The sequence below is a fragment of the Falco biarmicus genome, chromosome 2, assembly GCF_023638135.1.
Source record: "Falco biarmicus isolate bFalBia1 chromosome 2, bFalBia1.pri, whole genome shotgun sequence".
NCBI lineage: Eukaryota > Metazoa > Chordata > Aves > Falconiformes > Falconidae > Falco > Falco biarmicus.
Window position 1 is genome coordinate 30,831,252 of NC_079289.1, and position 18,718 is coordinate 30,849,969.

The following is an 18,718-nucleotide window of genomic DNA, read 5'->3' on the forward strand; positions in this document are numbered from 1 at the left end:
CCCTCAGCGCAGGGGCAGCCTCTCCCTGCGGCTTGCTGAGCGGGTGGCTCGTAGCCGGGGATTTCGTGCCGGCTGCCATCATCTCCCGCGCCCGCTGCGTGTTTTGGCAGCTCAGTGCCTCCGTCGCGCGTGGGGAAAGCCGTGTTCCTCCGGGCCCCGGCTGCGGCGCGGCTGCCCTTCGGGAGAGCTGTCCCGCCGGCACGGCCCAGCCTCTCACCCGCGTGCCCGGAGCAAGAGCGGCTCCGCCCGGGGCCGCGCCGTCGGCACCAGCTGTGTCTTTCCAGGGCAGAGCCGTTATACGGCGATTACACCCGTGTGGGAAAACGAGCAAGGCCTTGGCGGCGTACAGGTGAAAAACGGTCTGGTTTTCATCTTTTAACGTATGTGTTGTGGCTGCTGCGACTGGGCCAAAACTCTTCATCGTGTACGGATTGACGCTCAGACCCGGGAAGACCGGCTCTGGGATTGCTGCCCTGACTGCCCATGGTAAGGGAAAGGCTGGATGAAAGCAGAAAAGGTTTGGGGCTTTTTTTGTTCGTTGGTTGTTTCTGTGTCCTTTGTTGTCTTGGGTGGGTTTTTTTTAAACAATCTCTTGTCTTGATTTGAGCCTATAATTCAGGGTATGTTTCTCTCCTGGACATCAAGGCATTGGGCTCCTGAAAGATGAGCCAGTCTGAGGGGATTTGGTGGCCTCCGTTCACAGGCTAACGGGTTCATGGAAGTTAAATTAGAATACACCCTGACTTCATATTTAATATCTTTTCTTCTGTGAAGAGAATGACTTGTAGTTAACTGGATAAATCTTATTGATTACAAAAGGGGCTGTAGTATGCAATAACCTCAAGACTGGAAACTTACTACAAGGGGAGGTACTTGATCCCAAAACTGTACGTTTATAAAGAAACTACTAATAGTTTGTGGAAGGTATGTGATGCATTTATGTAAAAGTTTCTCTGTGGTTAAATTTTTGGAGATAAATCTATAAACTGCTGTCATGTGTTTAAAAAAAACCCACCAAAATAATTATTCGGAGCCAGTGACTATAAAATCACATCTTGTGGAGTTTCAGAAGCGAGTCCGAGACAATCTAGACTAAAAGGACTAGTGACTAAAAGGATTCCTGAGGACGTGACATAAAGCAATACAGAATCTTTCGTGAGTCTTGAATAAGGTCAATATAAGCCTAGAAACTGAATGAGAGCATGAATTAGCTTATGAATTGTTTCTTTTTGAGGAGTCTTTCATTTCCTATATGGATGCAAATGGATTCCTTTGCTGTGCAAGTTACCATTATCTAAGATGAACTTTTTCCCTATTTAGAAAAATTCCTTTCTAGACCATGTCTTTATGAAAGACTACAAAATTATGTGTGTATTTGCACTTACCAATCTTGCAAATGTGTCTGGACTATTGCTGAAAGCAGGGGAGAGACCTTTTATGTTAGAATAGACCTGCAGCAAGTGAAAGGGTAACACCTTTTGGTATGATCATCCCCCGGTATCCCAAAACCAAACCAACACTTGCAAGAAGTCTCTCTGCTCTGTTAAACTTTGTGGTGTTTTTTCCACTGTGCTGGAGAATCAGCTTCTCTCACCAGTAGCTTGTTGATTCATGCCACAGTATTTGACTTGCATGCCCTAGTGTTTCCATGTGCAGCCGGGCATGGAGGTGGGGTTTTCAGGGGTCAGCAAGCCCAAAGTAAGTGGAAGTCAAGTTCACAGCAACAGTCACCAGTGAGTTGCAGTTACCTCACTGTGCAGGAGTCTCCTTTGTAAGAGGGAAGGCAGCACAATTTATAGGCAAGTCCCACCCTATGCTGGCTTTTCATCTAATTTTAGTCTTGAACTTGAAAGCTCTCAGTGGACTGGGACTAAAGGACTTTATAATCCTCCTTGCCTTCTGCTAAGAACTAGAGGGCAGTGGATGACAGCATCTGAGGAGAGCGTTCGTTCACTCCAGGACCAAGAGAGACAACGTAATTCCCTAAAATCTGGTCGAAAGGAGTATGGCACCAACCCTCATCCAGAAAGCATCCTTGCTGAGGGAGTAAGTGTGCTGCTTTTGGCAAGATGACAGTGAAGAGGAGGATGGTAGAGGAACGTAATGAGGAAAGGGGGCTCTTGGCCCCACTGTCCTTCTTATGCACAATTCAAGGCAATTGAGCCTTTCCAGTTAACCAGTGTGTTAGCCTCTGAGCTGCCATTTTGAGTATGTCACCAGCAAGAATTTCTGGATGGGCCTCTTCTGCTTGAATCAGACCTGCTGGAAAAACCTACTACTTTCCTCAACAGCTGCAGTTTGTTCCTGCAGTTGTCTTACAAACCCAATTCATTCAAGTGACTGATTGCTTAACACCCCTTTCCTCCCTCCCCTGGCCCCCTTTTTCTTTATTTAGCAGACCCATTTGCTAGTATTTCTCATTCTAAGCACACCAGAAGGCTGTAGTCTCTGATATGTTGTTTTGATCTGGTAGATGACAGAAAGCTCATTCCTAAAGCTCACTCTGCCAAAATGTCCTTTGGAAGTTGTTACATCAAATTGTCATGTCACCTGCATCCTCAGATTTCTGGTATGTTTCTCTTTGTGATGATACCCTGTGATACCCGCAGTGCTGTGAAGCTGCGTGATTGTCTTTGCTGATGAGCTTAATAATTGAATAGCCATTCAATATAAGAGTGTTTACTGAGAAATTACTGAGCTGCCTTGCTGGGCTTTTCTGGTGCTTCTTGTATCACCATCGGTATATTTTTACACCCTCCATTTGATGGTGTCTGTGGACTGAGACTCTCATTCCTCATCATCACCTCTTCCATGATTTGATAAGATGACTTATTCCTGTGTCGCAGTGACTGGCTTTGCAGTGTCTTTCTGCAGCTGAGCTCTACAGGTTTTAGATCCTGAAACATGGTTTCCTACGCTACCATCACTCTCTTAATGCAGATGACTTTACACCTTACCCCAAAGTCTTAGCTGGAGTGTATTGACATACAGCGAAGCTGATCATCTGTTTCAAAACTAGTAAGAAGAGCTTGCTGTGCTTAATTCCTGGGGTTTGAGATTTTTATTCATCACTAGTAGTTTCAGTCTGACCCTTGCTTCGCCTTCTGGGTTTTAAAAAAACAACCCACCTGTTAGAAAGTTTTAGCAGAGAACTATTAAGTGTCACCATAACAGCTAGGCCCATCAGTTCATACAGGAGATATCTGCTCATTGTTTGTACTGTGCGACTACAATGAGCTTCTCTCGCTATCTCTGCAAGCCATGTTGAAGGAGTTTCTGCTGGTGATGAGTTGTTTTTTACAGCTCACTAGAAGAAAGCTTTTGTGCTGCTGTCAGGCAAAAGCAGATACATCCTTCAGCCTCATCAGTCTGTTAAATATGAAAAAGTATGTGCTAATCTAGTAAATGAAATGACATCAAGCAAGTAAACAATCAGGAATTATTTATTTTCATCTCAAATATTTTAATTAATCAATTTGTAAGTACGATGGCAATTTCTTCCTTCCAGTGCATTGCATTAAGGAGGGGTCGCATGTACTGTCCCACTGTTGGAGGACAGGCTGTCACTGAGGGACAGAGGCATCTGCTGCACATCAGCTCAGCTGCAGCTTGGTGCTGCAATGGGATGTAAACCTGGGAGCTCTGACTCTCTGGACTTTGCTTTAAGTCTGCTGGTGTTCTGTTCTCTGCAGCTGCTGCGCTTCACCTCTGTGGGAGAGGCATTCAACTCCTTGACCCAACTTCTGGTAGTTTGGTTCAGTCTCCAAAGGAAGCAAAGGCCTCAGCCTTTGTAACTGGGCCAAAAAATTATACAGATTCAACCTGTTCTCTGAAAACCTGTGCAGGAACAGGGTGACGTGGTGAACATCGATGCATATGGGCTTAGAAACTGAAACGCCAACCGTATGATTAACGCATGAATAGCAGGTGATTCTTCCAAGACTCATTTATCAAGGAACAAAGAAAGCTGTGAGTACAAGGAGTCTCATATTTACCTTTTCCATTAGATGCAATTTGAGTACAAGCCAAGCACTTTATTCCATAAATATGACAGCCCAGGTAACCCTTCTCTGAGCTCTCCCTGCTTAGCAGCTATGATCTCCCCTTGAGCACAGACACCTCTCAAGGTTACTCCTCAAGGCTGAGACACCCCTTACCAACTGCAGATCATTGGTAAGTGACTGATACCACACGTAACCTTGTATTATAGTGCACTAGGCTTTGTACTGGTAACTTTGAATTGTTGCTATATCCTCTACAGTAAGTAATACAGTGAACCTTGACGTTGAACTTGCAGGTCTCGCTTTTATAACATCTTAGTTCAATAAAACCACTTTTGCTGATACCTTTGGCAGCGGTAATTTAAGCAATCTAATTCCCCCCCTCCGTGGCAACCTCAGACATGTCTACTTCCCTGTGAAGCTGTCCATGTGCATAGTTTGTATCTCTGTTGAAAACAGTAGAAGGTAGACATTGCTATATAGTGAGGATGTCTTTATTTAGACACAGTAAGGACCTGGTGTTGCTCTGGCATCAGAAAGGCAATCAGGTTTGGGTCACGCTAAGGTTGTGAAAGACTGTGGGGAGAGAGGCTAATCCTGCATTCATGCCCATGCAGTGGTCATCTGGAGTAGCTGCTGCCTTAGATGTCCAGAATTTATATATTCAGCAGCTAGTAACGATCCATTGTTTCACCGAGCCATATTAACTGGCTGCCTTTTATACCCATGTTATGCATTTAACCTGCAGTGCTGTCTAATGTTCCTTCAGATACTTGCATGTGCGTACACATGCCTTTACATATATGACAGGAACACAAGAATTTATTGAGGCATTGCTACTGTGCATTGAATCTATGATGTTAATTAAAACAAATCAACTTTTTAATTGCAAACAAACACTCAGTGGTGTCCTAGACATCAAAATGTCAAGACAGGGGTTTACGTTACAAGCTATGGCTTGGGAAGAGATAAAAATACACCTTTTAGAAGTTGCTGGGATAGATAGTAAACGTTTTCTATGTGTTTAAAATCTTTAAGAAACTTTGTATAACTGATACAGGCAACAACCTGGATATCACACAAACAAAACCTGTATAAATGAACTTGTAACAGACAGCAGAGTGCTTGCTTTATAAAGCAGTGTACTGAAGTACACGCAGTGGAAACGTAAGCATTTAGAGCACGTGGTGGCAAGAGTGATTTGTGACAGCTGAGATGCTGTGCAGGGAAACCTGCCCTGAGCAGGAGCCCCTCTGAGACGCCAGCCCTGAAGATGTTACTGTGGGAAGGTGATGGGGTTTCAGCCGATCTCGCAGGGGACAAGTCAGGGCCTGTAGGCTATGCCTAGATTGCAGCATAAAAGCAACCTTTCAGGTGGCTGTAAGAAGAGTGTTTTACTGTTTTTGCAGCTTCCATCTATATAGCTGGGCTATGGCCTTTGCAGGTAGCTGTGGTGAGGGTACTGGCATGGTGGTTGTTGCTAGACACGTGGGATCCCAGGTCCTGTGTAAGCCATGCCTGCTATAGGCTTTTAATATAGTGTCTGGTGTTAAGCGTGGCTGTCTGTAATGCATCACAGGGCTTGGACATCTTCCTGGCTGCTCCTCTACCAGATGTCACCCAGCCTGGTTTCCATGTTTTCACCTGGCTGCAAGAGGAGACTGAGGATGGTAACACTGAGGTTGAGGTGAGAGATTCAGGTCTGAGGGCTCAGCTCCTGAAGGTGCTTCTTGGCCTGTGGTATTTCAGCTTCTGAAATAGTTGCTTCACCAGGAGAAGGTGAGGCACTTCTCTTGGGGCTTGTCCCGCTGGGCAAGCTTCAGGGAGGGTAAAAAGGAGGGAGATGAATCGGAGACCTCCTCCAAAAGCTTGGGCTGTAAGTCTCTATCAGACTCTCTTTAGTGCTTGCTCCCTTTTTCATTGCTTTGAAAAGCAGCCAGATTAGGAACCATGTAAAAGTCAGTCTGACAGCCACAAGGACAGTATCTGTCAACTCCACAACATGGAGCCAGCAGAAATGGCCGTGCAAACGCTCCACCTCTCTCCTGCTGTAGAAACCATAGGCCCTTGTCCTCCCTCCCTTGTGAGGGGAGAGTCCAGCATCCTGCCGTGCTGGTGGCACGCGGCACTGTGGATATCTGGGTTATGAACAGCTCTTTCCACACCGGTCACAGAAGGCAGTTAGTGGTGCCTCTTCCTCCTAACGGGGCCAGGTTTGTGCTGACAGCCTGGAAGTGATTGCTTCTGCAGTTACGTACAGATACTTGGGGCACTTGCCTGGTTATACTTTCTAGTAAACAACAAGCCCTAAGGCACAGCAGACACGTTTTGTGAGGTGGTGAGCATCCCTTGGCAGTGTTAGGGTTCCTGCCAAATGGTGCCGAGCACTAGCGGGGTCCTTCGGGTGCTCAGCAACCACTCCAAATTTGCTCTGCTGGCTTCAACTTGAGTGTAAGTCTTGGGCACACCCATACCACTGTGCCCTGTGGGTCTGACCCAAATTCATTCACAATCTAACTCACTTGAGCTCAGGCATGAGATTTTGTTCCTGTCATTTGTGTGATAAAGCTCACAATTCTGTTGTGCAAATATCCCAGAGGCTGCCCAGCACAAAACCAGCACCCTGTCTGCAAGCCAACAGAGAAAATTTCTTCTAAGGCTGTCTTTTTGGACTTCAGTTGTAATGCAGTGATGTGTACTGTCAAACAGTCAGACTTGGATTTTTCTCCCATTCTGTAACAGAGATAACCCGTCAATTTTTCTTATTGTTATGTGTTTCCTTTGACAGGTCTTTGGGTTTCAGTGATGAGGAGGCAAGAATTCAATTTTGTTTCGCTATCTGGGAATAAATGCAATATTTCCTAGATCCCAGACCAAAATGAAATACATTTGACACTTCCACGTGGAAAGGTGTCCTGGAGACAGATTGCTCCTTGCACACACATGCACTTTACAAAGCAAGAAGTGTCTGAAAAGAAGGAAACAAAATGAAAATGAAGACTAGCTATCACAAATTCCTGACAAGAGCTGTTGTTTCTCACCAGCAGCTGTGAAACGGACTCTGGGGACCAAATCAGTAAACGGAGAGAAAGTATGTAAGTGGGGAACAGAGCATATAAGAAAGAAATGGGGCTGGGTGGGTCTGTTCTGTGTGGTAGCGGGGGTTCTGCTCTGTGGGATCACCTCCTGCTGCTCTTCTGCGTTTTCCTGTACCATTCCCAGGCTTGTCTCAGCCAGGGTTGTTCTCGGGCAGCTCCGTCCATCCCTGCCTCCTTCCTGTTCCCAAGCTCTGCAGGAGGGATCTCCCTTCACAACAAGCAGCATGGGAAGGAGCAAACATTACTGTGTTTTGTCTGTCCCTTCTGCGCCTTTATGGTAACTTCCCGAAGGCGGGGAAGATGGGTCACCACTCTGCATGGGAGCAGCTTGTCTTATCGCAACTCCCTTAGCCCAGCTTCTCGGTGCGAGGACTGGGTCTGAGGGCGTGGATCCTGCAGACCTGCTCTACTGCAATAACTGTTGGACAGGGATCGCTCATTTCTGTCTAGGGGTGTGTTTTGTGATGGTCTCGCTGAAAGAAAGAGCCCGTGTAAGGCAAGGTGTGAAGGCTCCCTGCCGTTCTCCCTCGGCTGCCCCTCCATCCTCCTCAGCGGCTGAACGCACCAAGCCTGCCCTCCTGCCCTGCCCTGGCCAGGTCGGTCCCTCGGGCTAGGGTCAGCACACAGGCTTGCTCCCCGGGAGCGGGGGGTAGCTGGGTGAGACGATTCCCTTGCACAGGTACAGCTGGTTCAGGTCAGTCCAGCAGGTTCTGCTGAAGTCTGTTGAAATGAAGCACTGTGAAAAGGTAATGACTACAAGCCTTCAAATAACTTCCAGGGCTTGGAATGCTGCCCGGCTTCGTGTCAGCAGAATTGAACCCCTGGATTAAGAAAATGTTCCCTATGCTGTGCTCAGCTGCTGCAGGAGATGGGGAAACTCAGCTTCTCTCCAGATTCCTCTTCTGGGGTTGTGGACAGCCTCTACTTCCACAGGGTCAAAACACAGCTTGCCTTTGGGGTGTGTTTGCACAGCACAGACAAAGAGCAGACCTAAATTTAAATTAGGGAACAGATTTCCTTATTAAGATGGGCAAAAATTGTTGCATAGGAGCTACACGTTTGTTGGACCCTATGCTTCTCTTCACGATCAGTTTAGCTGCAGGCTGGTCCCTGCTGGTATCCTTGATTTATAGCAGCAGTGGAAGCCAGGCTGACTTTTTTGCTGCTTCCAGAGACTTCCTGGGGTTGTATTGCCACCTCTGCAGAGCACAGAAATGTTGCCGTGTCCTGCAGTGTATGAGTACCCCTGATACAACAGCAGGCAGCTACTGAGTCTTGTAGGGCTGTCATGGGCTCCATGACACTTGCTGAACAGGAACGTAAGTGTTTGTATTCATCTGATATCGTAGCCGAGTTTCTGAGACTGCTGACGTGGAGGTCACTTAGGACTTGCATCTGCTTTGGTGACTATAAGACCCCTTAGTGGCTGCTGCCTGGGAGGGCAGGGTGTGAGGGTGCCTGGATCCCACCATCCTTTGTGTTCTGCCTTGTTGCTTCTTGTCACGTAGAATACCTTAAATGAGGCGGGGGAAAGTTACTTTTATTCTTTTGTGGCTTTTTATCTTCTACTCTGGCCAGGGTAGCTGTCTTCTCTGATCCGGCAACTGCACCACGCTCCAGAGGGATCAGAGTGCCTTGCGCAGCTTCTATACGCTGGCGGTGGCTCTCCTTCCATTCCAGGTAAATATGCAGTCTCATCTGGCTTGTATTTCTGCCACTCCATACTGCTTTTGGTGACTGGCAGATGATGCCTTTCAGACTGGTTCCCTGTGCTGAAGTTGGGCCCTTTGTTGCTAATGACAGTGGTATTTGGTGAAGCCCCAGGTTTAGGAGACTGTCACGTTACATTATATCTGATTTGTACCCAGCTCTGGCTTTGGTTTAGAGATTTTTCAGTAAGCATCATGAGTAAGGTGAGCTCTTAAGGAGAGGTTTGAAGGATGACTAGCTTTGAGGGCATTTAGGGGGAGACGTCTTCCCAACCATGCAAGCAGGCTGGGGTGCCCACACTCTAATCTGGGAACTCCTTCTGACCCCAGCAAATATGGATATGGAGATGGACATTGTGGGATGCTTGGCAGCAGCATCAGCTTCTGAAGAGCAAAGAGATGACTGGCAAGGACGGAGTGAAAAAATTTTGCATCTGGGAGAAGGAATCCAGTGGAAGAGGGCAGACAGGAGGGTGAAATGATCTTAGGAAGGTGCTGGTAAAATGGTCTTTGTAGAAACTTTCTGCATGGACTGGATTCATGCAAGAAGCATCCAGATGAAAGGAGACATCAAGAAGGAAGACAGCCTGAAAGAGCCTTGAACAAGTTTAAAGTTTGAGCTTTTCATGCCTTGTGCTTTTGCTTTTTTTTTTAATTTTTTTTTTACTTAGCGTTTGCATTTTCAGTCCTCGGTCCCCATCGGTTTCGTTGTAGATTAAGCATGACTTATGCCTCCACATCTGCCAGGGTGACAAAATTTCTTGGTTTAAATTTTCTTCACAGCACTTTAGGGGCTCAGTTCTTGCCCACTTAATTGAGGTGTATCTATTACCTTTTGACTCTCTCACAATCATATAAATAACCTATTGCATTTAAAGTTGTCTGAGAAATTGGCTGAGAGCTTCTCACATTTTTGCTGTGCTCGGGGGATGTTTCATTGCTCTCCGAGGATTCCCCAGAGGGTCCATGGAGTCTCAGAGCATCTTTCCTAAAACTATGTTCTGCCCGGTTATTTCTTGATGTATCTCAAAGTACAATCATTGAAGAAGTGGTAACCCAGAGTTACAGGGTGTCCTATAGTCAGGACGACTTTCCCTGTGAGGCCAGACAGCCCTTCTTTGAGGAAGTGAGGGAAGCCATGAGACCCTTGTCTGTCATTGGGGCTGGTGAGTTCAGCTGTGCTGGCTGGGAGGGAAAGGAGACTGAGGGCCTCTGAGCCTTGGGTACCTCAGGATGCTCCAGCTGGCTTCTCACAGCATGAGAGCACGAGGTGAGACCTCCCCATGCAGCAGCCGGCAGCTGGGATGCTAAGATTCAGCCTCTGCTGGACATTAACCTTGTGGGTATGTCCCTTGCTGCACCCAGGGGATGTGCTGGGGCTTGAGGGTGGCTGTGGGGTGGGGCAAGGAGACGCACAGCTGTTTGTCCACTGGGGAGATCCTAGAGTGAGATATGTTTAATTTCTTTTTAGAAAGAAAAATGGGTCCAACGAGTCAAAGTGAGTGACACCGAGAGTTAAACCCAACAGGTTATATTGAGGGAGGCAAATCTGCTCCCAGGAGGAGTCCTGAGTCTGTGCTCCTTAGTGCTCTGTGCTGAGACCTTCTGGTGACAGAAAAGGTGGAAGCCCTTGCTTGAGACCATCTGAGTCGAAGGGACTTTGCATGCTGGCCCAGAGTTTGCTTTGAAGTGTCGCGGGGAAAGGGAAGACACTGAATTTCATCTGCTGGTGACAGCCAGTGTGGCTTCACTAAGGGCAAATTGTGCCTGACAGATCTGGTGGGTTTCTGTGATGGGGTTGCAGCGTTGATGGTAACCAAAGACAGGTGCAGACATACCACCAGTGATGCTCCTGTGAGTCACAGTCCCACTTCATTGATTCTGGTCCAGATTTATATCGCTAGAGCCAGGAAGGCAACAGGTAAAATGCACAGGTGAAATGGCCCTCTGGAGAAACCGATACTGCAGCTCCTTCTAGCTCTTTCTCACAACAAGGCTCCTTCCTAAATCATATAGTTTAAGTTTGTATTTAAAGTCCTTGGAGCGAAGGTAGTGAACTGGTTTTTGACTCTCAGTGCAGTAAGTCCTGGGTGCAGTCCAGCATGTTCAGTGATGGGGCTTGTTTGTGGCGAGATTGTTAACTTGGTGTATTATTTGTAAGTGCAGTACATAGCGGTATGTCTCCACTGCGTTACGTTAACATTTACCAGACACTGTGGGTCTATCACGAGGAAGTGATCAGGATTATCTAAACTCTTACAGATACAGGGGATTGGTTGCTAGTATATAAATAAGAGAACTTACTTGATTGCGTGGGTCGGACCAAAAGGATTAAGCCCAGAGGCTGCTGCACGGAGGATGCCCTTTCCCAAGGGAAGAGTCAGTGCCACTACCTGGGAAACTTCCCCTTCGTGATGACAAGACCAGGTACTAAAAACATATGCTCCCTTCTTACAAGGATGTTCCAGGTTGTGGGTGAGTTCTTTTGCATCCATCTCCTTACAAGGCTGTGTTTTGTAAAATCTTGTTTATAAGAAAACCATTTTAAAATGCAAGGGCTGTCCGAGAGTTTTACCCATTACTGCACCTAAGGAGAGCAGCTACCTCAAACTCCCTCCTCTTTTGGGGTCCTTGATGTTATGATTTGTAGAAAATACCAGAAACTGCACAGAACACATGTGATCAATGACATGTAATAAACTGAAACCACAGTTTTACCGGCAACTTAATCCAGCTTTTCCTGCTGAGTTATCTTTCATGAGTTGTGCATCATTCTCACTGCTTTATGGTCCCTGCTTGCTCTGTTAACAAAAATACAAGTGGTTATAAAATACCACATGCCCTGACAAACTGTCCATCCTTTTGTGACTCTCCTGTGAAAAGCAAGTTCCCTTCCCTTGCAGAGAATGCTGGAAAAGTGTGGGGCGCAGTCTCAGAAGCTGGTTGCGTACTCATTTCTTGTGCTAGTGCTACTCTCTGTGCAGCCGCCAGTGTCTTTTGTTACCATGAAAGCCCTTTCCACAGCTTGGTGTGGCAATGGCAGCTTGTGGGCTGCTGCCCTATACTTCTTTGAAGTGAGGTTGTAGAGGATAGGGTTGATGGATGTGCTCAGGTGGAAAAGCTGCAAGGCAAATATATTAAAGTACTGGGAGAACAGCATCATCCTGGTGCCCTGGGTATTTATAAATATGATCCTGCCACTGTGGAAAGGCAATCAGCAAATTACAAAGGCCAGAACCACCACCACAGCTATAAGACAAAATAACACATGCAATAGTTAAGGAGTGAGTTAACTTTTCAACCATCCAGTAATCTAAATTTTACATGGCTGATTTTGCAGGTTCTTCTAACTGGTACAAATGTTACATAGAAATCATGGTTTTCCAACAATTTAGTGCCATTAAAATGGGAATAGCATGAAGTCTGATCGTTAGTCTTTTAATTCAAAGATAACTGCTAAAATCTTCAGCCAAACTGTGAGATGAGTTTTCTGAGAAAAATGTAAACAACTGACAGTGGTATCACATCCGTGGAATAGCATCAGGCACAACAAAGATTCCCCTCAGCAATGTCTGTAATGCTGTGCATGTGGTATGAAAATGAAAGAAGAAAAAGATGTGTTTTTATGGGAGCACACAGCAGCTCCATTCGCTACAGAGTTGTTCTTTAGCATATCTACGTTAATGAAAAAGACTAGTCTAAATGCTGAACATGTCGCCTGAGCTCCCACTGAATTAGCACTGCTGTAATGGGGTGGTTGCTAACGTAAAGCATTGCAGTGCTGTTGGTCTATTAATTTTTTTCCACTGAAGGTCTTACATGTATCCCCAGTCACTGCTGGAGACAGATGTTTGACTGGACAATCTCCAGCCTGAGGCACTCCAGCTGTTCTTGTAGTCTGGTGCATTTTAGCACATACAAACAAATCCAAATACAAACACTCTTGCAATGGCAACATAGCAGAGGCAGATGAGGAACAATAAAATAAGCGTATTACTGTATCCATCTTTTAATTATTTTTATTTATAAATGCACACAAGTAAAACAAATGATCATTTATGGAGCATCCCGTAAAGTTTAAACAAAAGGGATATAGCCAAAGCAAGTTTATGCCTGAAATACATCACGTACATAGAGCTGCTGGCTCTGTTAGGGGGAACTGGGCTGGTTCAGTGGATTCTGAGGGGATCGTGGATGGGTGTTTCTGTTGGAAACCCTCCTGCCTACTCCAATGTAAATACCCTCCTCAAGTAAGTTAGCAAAATGTACTCTCCCAGGCTTATTAGTTTCTTCTCTTTGTGCTATGCTGTTTCCATTCAGCTGATTACATCCCTGGTAAAAGAAGTAGGAAAAACCCCAAATGACCAGGGCATTTTGTTTTATGCTTATTAATCAATAGTTGGATTTCTTTTTTCTTTCCTTTTTTCTTTCCTTTTTTTTTTTTTCTTCAGATCAGTGACTACAAACTTCAGTGCCCTGGGGCAGATGTAATCTCTAACTTTCCAGAGCCTGACACTAGGCTAGTGAACATAGAAGTCAGAAAAATGAACTGAAACCGAACAGCATCCTACCTCAGCCAGAAGCACTTTGGTGTTACAGGATTTGTCTGCAAATGGCTCGGAAGGGTTGAGCTGCCGTTCCTCAGCCTGCTTGGGCAACCAGGGGGTTTAGCCCTAGGAGAGCTACATAAGACTGCTAAGGAAATCAAACTTATTTTTCAGAAGCACAAATTTACTACCCAGAGGTGTTGCTGCCCACTGGAAGAGACCACTGATATTACCCCACTTTTTCTGAAGTTGCAGACTCCCTTGTACTCAGTTCTGCCCGGCAAAATTCAGGAAAAGGGCATTTCTACAGAAGGCAGTCGTGCTGCTGGCTGCGCAGTGCTGCACCAGGGGACGTCTCAGCTGTGAGAGTCAAATCCCGGCCACAGCAGCGGCAGGGAGCACCGGAGGGCTCGGTGGTGTGGCTGCGATAGTCCCCTTGTGCTACCCCTACCCCAGCCGGGAGCTGCGGGCACTTCAGCGCTGGTCCTGGCCCCAGCCGTGGCTCCCCAGCCCTGGTCCTGGCCCCAGCCACGGCTTGAGGGGGGATGGAGGAGGGACTCACCCACCACCTTGACCATCTGGCGGTGCCCCTTCTTCCAGAGGACGCTGCAGGTGGGTGTTCCTCTGCCACAGCTCCAGGCTGACGAAGCTGTACATGTTGAGACAGATCATGGCCAGGATGAAGTAGGAGGTGGTGACCCAAACATGGTGGCCAGCAGGCCTGACTCCAGGGCCTGCAGGGTGGGCTTGCACTCGCGGCTGAAGTTGTTGTCAGGCTGCTCCATGCTGACCGGGAAGGGTCTGGCGGAGAGAAGGTGGAAGGCCCAGAGGGTGCTGATGGCAGCCTTCACCTGGCGCTTGGTGACAACCACACTGGCCTTGAGGGGGAGGCAGGGAGCTGTCCCTGGTGAGGTGATGTGGAGGGCGGTGCAGCAGGTGCAGCCCTCGCTGGGGCAGTGGGAGGTGGCACAGGTCAAAGGGCAGCGGCAGGAGGATGAGGAGGTCTGAGGCAGCCACGCTGCCCAGGCACAGGTTGGTGGTGGTCTTCATGTAGCAGTAGCTGCAGCTGACCAGCACCATCAGGACACTGCCCACCACGCTGACTGCACAGAGTGCCAGGCAGGCGGCTGTGACAGGGACAAGTGCCCACAGTGGCAGCGCCAGGCACAGCCACTCATTGCAGGGCAGCAGTGGCCACAGCTCGCCCCCGCTGCCACCCCACTGCCACCCTGGGTGGTGCCAGGGGACATGGCCGCCTCAGCCCCTGCAGCTGCCAGGCGGGACACGCACCCCACCGGGCAGTGCTGCTGCCCCATCCCCATCCCGCCCCGAGGGGACAGCAGGGGTGGCTGTGCCCTACCTGGGCCACCAAGCCCACCCTGTGCCCCACAGGGTCCCCGCCACCAGCACCGCCGTGGCAAGGGAAGAGCTGTTTTGTCTGAGGCTCATTACTTACAAACTTGGCTGCTGTTGACGAAGTGTTGGTGCGGCACGCAGACAGGACGGACTGACCACCACAAAAAAGAATGATACTTTTATTTTCCACAGATTTTTAAAGATACTTTGCTACATAGTTTATGTATTTTCTATCAGACTATACAGGTTCGTCTTCATGGAGTCCGACGTTGTACAATTGTAAAGTGATATGTTTGGTAGTGTATCTATAACGTTTTAAAAAGTTTAGAGTTTTTCTTTTTTTAATTTGTTTTTGGAATGTACAGTATATGAGGTAAAATTAAGATTACATTAAAAACTGTCTTCAATGCAGTAATATGCACTGAGGCTCAAATGGCAAATACACTATTAAATGACTATCAAAAATAGGAGCTCATTTGAATTTTACTATGAAAAACATAAGTCACTGCAGATTAACTGTAGTAACAAATCTTACCGTTTTAGACATTCAACCGTAAGAAATCTCTGGGCTGTTACACGCAACCTCATTTGCACTGCCAAACATGGCACTTTTAAGAAGGTTCTAGAAAACATCAGTTATCGCGGTATCCTGCGGGAAGGTATCAGCCTATACGTACAAATGACAAATTCAAAATAAAATGTAAACATACAGTACATTTTAAAGACAGATCGTTCTCACCACGTGGAGGCCAAGTTCTTTGCCATTTCTTTTTTTTTTTTTAAAAAACCAAACAAAACTCGGCAACGTTATTCTACAGCACAGATCATTGGACGTATAAACAAGTACGATACATGCCCGTTCTAATATAAGAGAAATTCTTCAGAGATCTTCAAAGCACAAGACAGAGGTTCCTTTTTTTATTATTATTAAGACTGACAGAAGTGTTTAATACCATTAAAAATGCTAAACTGAACACAACTAGAAGTCATTAATGATCCACTATCTTGTAACTCAAATAAATTAAAAATAGCTAATTACAAAGTGTATAACAAATAACGTAAGTGTGATGAGACAAGGATTTTTTTTTTTTTTTTTTTTTTTTTTTAAAGATAGTTTCACTACAAGCTTTGTGTCACTGGCAATCGTTGACATCCAGCAAGATGTTCAATGGGATACTTGAAAAATTCAGTCTGGTCATTCAGTAACTCACAAATGCAAGCTCACAAAACATTGATGAGTTATGCAATTGCAAAGTGCTCTAATGCAACATTAACCACATGCAATCAACAATTTGGTACAGTATCCAAAGAGACATTACATTAAACATTAGGATCTCAAGAAAAAAGCAGCTTTAAGTTTTCTGGTGCAAATTACTACACTTCGTCTTTGATTTGGTGCCCCAAAGAAAGAAAGACAGAAAAACGAAAAAAAGGCAGTGCTTGATTCTGGTGGATATGGCAAGTGAATGCTGGGGAAACAACAAAAATTCAGTCATGAATTTTGTCTCAAAAACCTATTAACTAGCCGAAATCAGGGGGCACAGACATCTGTATAAACTGCATCCAATGAAAGGTCAAGTTCGGAAATGTGTTTTTTCAATTTAAATAATAAGTCTAAGAAGTTCTGTCATACTCTCCCCTTCCATGTTCGTTAAGAAGTGAAAGAGGCCATTTTTCTAAGTAAACATCAAATCCTGGGGGTAAGATAAACCACTTGTGCCATCCCCTTGCAGTCTTTCGAAAACATCTACTTGCAGTGAAGAACTCCACATTTATCAGATAAGAAGCTTCCTTCATGCATACTCTTCCATCCAGTTTATTATTTGCTGCCTGAGAAAAGCCCCTTCTGTTTTTCAGCATAGATCCTGCTTCCCAAATAATTAAGACAAATGAGGAGGTAGAAATACAGCGCTAAATTGCTTTCACAGCATCAGATTAATATTGTATACAGCACAAGTTTGTTAGTGTAAGTTTTAAATGCGATCTACACATTCTTCCCTGTTATGGTAGCAACCCTTAAAAGCATGGGCCAGGAAACCATTTTTACACTCTTATTTACTGGTCAAACCCTTTTCAGGAAACATTGCTTGCCTGCCCCATATAGAGTTTGTACTGCAAGAAGGCATATTAAAGAAAAGATTGTATCTCTGTGGCTTGCGTTCTAGTAACACGTGCCAGCCTATACCTACCAGTAAGCATTTTCAAGTGGCTGAAAAGGTCTGCATCAGTCCCAATGCCGGTGCTAAATGCCTGTTTTTCGTAAAAGCAAGAGAACAGAATTACTTTTAGATTATGGGAAAGTAAAATGTAATGGGCAGCATTCTAAAATAAATCTCTTTTCTTCACTTTATTACAAAGTACTGAATGATAACAGCAATCAGAATGGAAAAGATAGCAAAAAGTGCAAGGATGACAGCAGCACACACTTGGTCGCTCTGCGACCACTGTGTCCTTGTGGTTTGCACAGTGTCCTTGTTGGTGCTTGCCGGCGGTTCAGTCCTCTGAGAGATGAATAGCACTGGTGCACTGTAGGGGCCTACCAGGTCCTGATGGCCGACTGGCTCTTGGCACTGTCGAATGGCACATGCGCGGAAACGGTATTCACAGTTCAGCTGGAGGCCTGTGTAGCGGAACGACCAGTCCGGACCCTTATAAATCTGGCAATAAAGGGGAGGCAGGGGAGGAGAAAAAGAAAAAAAAAAAAAAAAAAAAAAAGAAGAGAGACAGACATTCAGTACAAATGTCCTACATACACATATGTATCTCAGTACGGTTCTGTTTATGGTGAAGGTAACTGTAAAAAGGACGACTCCTCACCAGTGTTCTCACTCACGCAATGAGAAGTGGACAAAGAGCTCACAAACTCAATTTAAATGCCAGATAAAGTCTCCAGTTCTTTTGGTGAAACACAGGAAAGAACTACTGCAGGAGCGGGCTGGAAACTAGGACCATGCGTGGCAATCAGTTAGCTGAGGGGAATGTGCTCGAGCTTGTCTAGACAACAATTAACATGATGAGGCATGTCTGCAGAGCACAGGGGAGCGGGAGACGGATGGCGCCAAGGATGGCACCAAGGAAAGGTAACACCTTGCTGTTAATTGATGGTAATTAACCACCAATCAGGGATTGCCTAGTATGCAATGCTTAGCTTCAAGAACCAATCTGTTTAAAACGCGCAGCTTCTGAAAGTGTATATAAACTCGTGCTTCTGTACAATAAATTGACATTTGCTTGCATCAAGCTGCGTCCCGTCTCTTCATTCGCCACAAACTACAAGTGCTTTTATGGCATAACGAGTACACACCAAATAACCTCTGTCAGAAGCCCCAGTGTTGAGGTGTTTTAGTGACCACTTAACGATGTGACTACTACACCATGGGATGTAACGTACAATATCGTTATCACAGAATTTTAGGTAATCAGCTCTGTATAGAGCTACTCCATTAAGTCTAATCCATTCCAACACACTCTGTTGTAGTTAAGATACTGTGTGTTTTAAATACTATAATTTATCCCAATAAACACTGTATCAGGAAAGCCACAAGTCCTCTCTGTGAGTCTTAATTTCATCAGATCCGAAGACACAGATGACTTCTTAGGGTGCTCTCCAAGGGTCTCTCTGCTGGCTGGTTGAGTTCAAAACTCTTCAGCATGGAGTGCCGAATTCAGTGAAATCTAAATGCTGGTTTCTCAAATTAATTAATTTGCAGCTACATAAAGGTCCTGTAAGAGCCAACAAAATCCCATGCAGGTGCAATTTCCTGTTTATAGGTATACCGATAGGTACTGAGCTATTAGGTGGGTAGCAAAATACAATTTGATTTCTCTCTTTAAACCACTTCACCTATTCTCCTGACACCCCATTATCTGGATTCGCTTTATTTGATTGGTAGCAGGATACAGAAATCCCACATCGTGCAGAAGCATTCCCTATGGTTATCATACTGTTAGAGTGCATTTCACAAATGCAAGCTACCAACTGCTACAATGAAAGAGGCAGGAGATCG

General features: G+C 45.7%; 2 protein-coding genes across 7 annotated transcripts in view; both read right to left on the reverse strand.

The window, feature by feature from the left end:
• Positions 1–11,624: 11,624 nt before the first annotated feature.
• MLNR (motilin receptor) lies at positions 11,625–16,357 on the reverse strand. The gene is given in 6 exon segments (XM_056327764.1): positions 11,625–12,057; positions 13,918–13,964; positions 13,966–14,059; positions 14,062–14,327; positions 14,329–14,611; positions 16,345–16,357. Coding segments are annotated over 6 exon segments (1,020 nt in total). The 3' UTR covers positions 11,625–11,740.
• Positions 14,875–18,718, reverse strand: part of FNDC3A (fibronectin type III domain containing 3A) — a 127,185-nt gene continuing 123,341 nt past the window's right edge. For all 6 annotated transcript variants that reach the window (XM_056327037.1, XM_056327041.1, XM_056327038.1 and 3 more), the window contains one exon: positions 14,875–17,368. In XM_056327037.1, the coding sequence (XP_056183012.1) occupies positions 17,054–17,368 (315 nt within the window). In that variant the 3' untranslated portion in view covers positions 14,875–17,053. The remainder of the gene's footprint in view (positions 17,369–18,718) is intronic.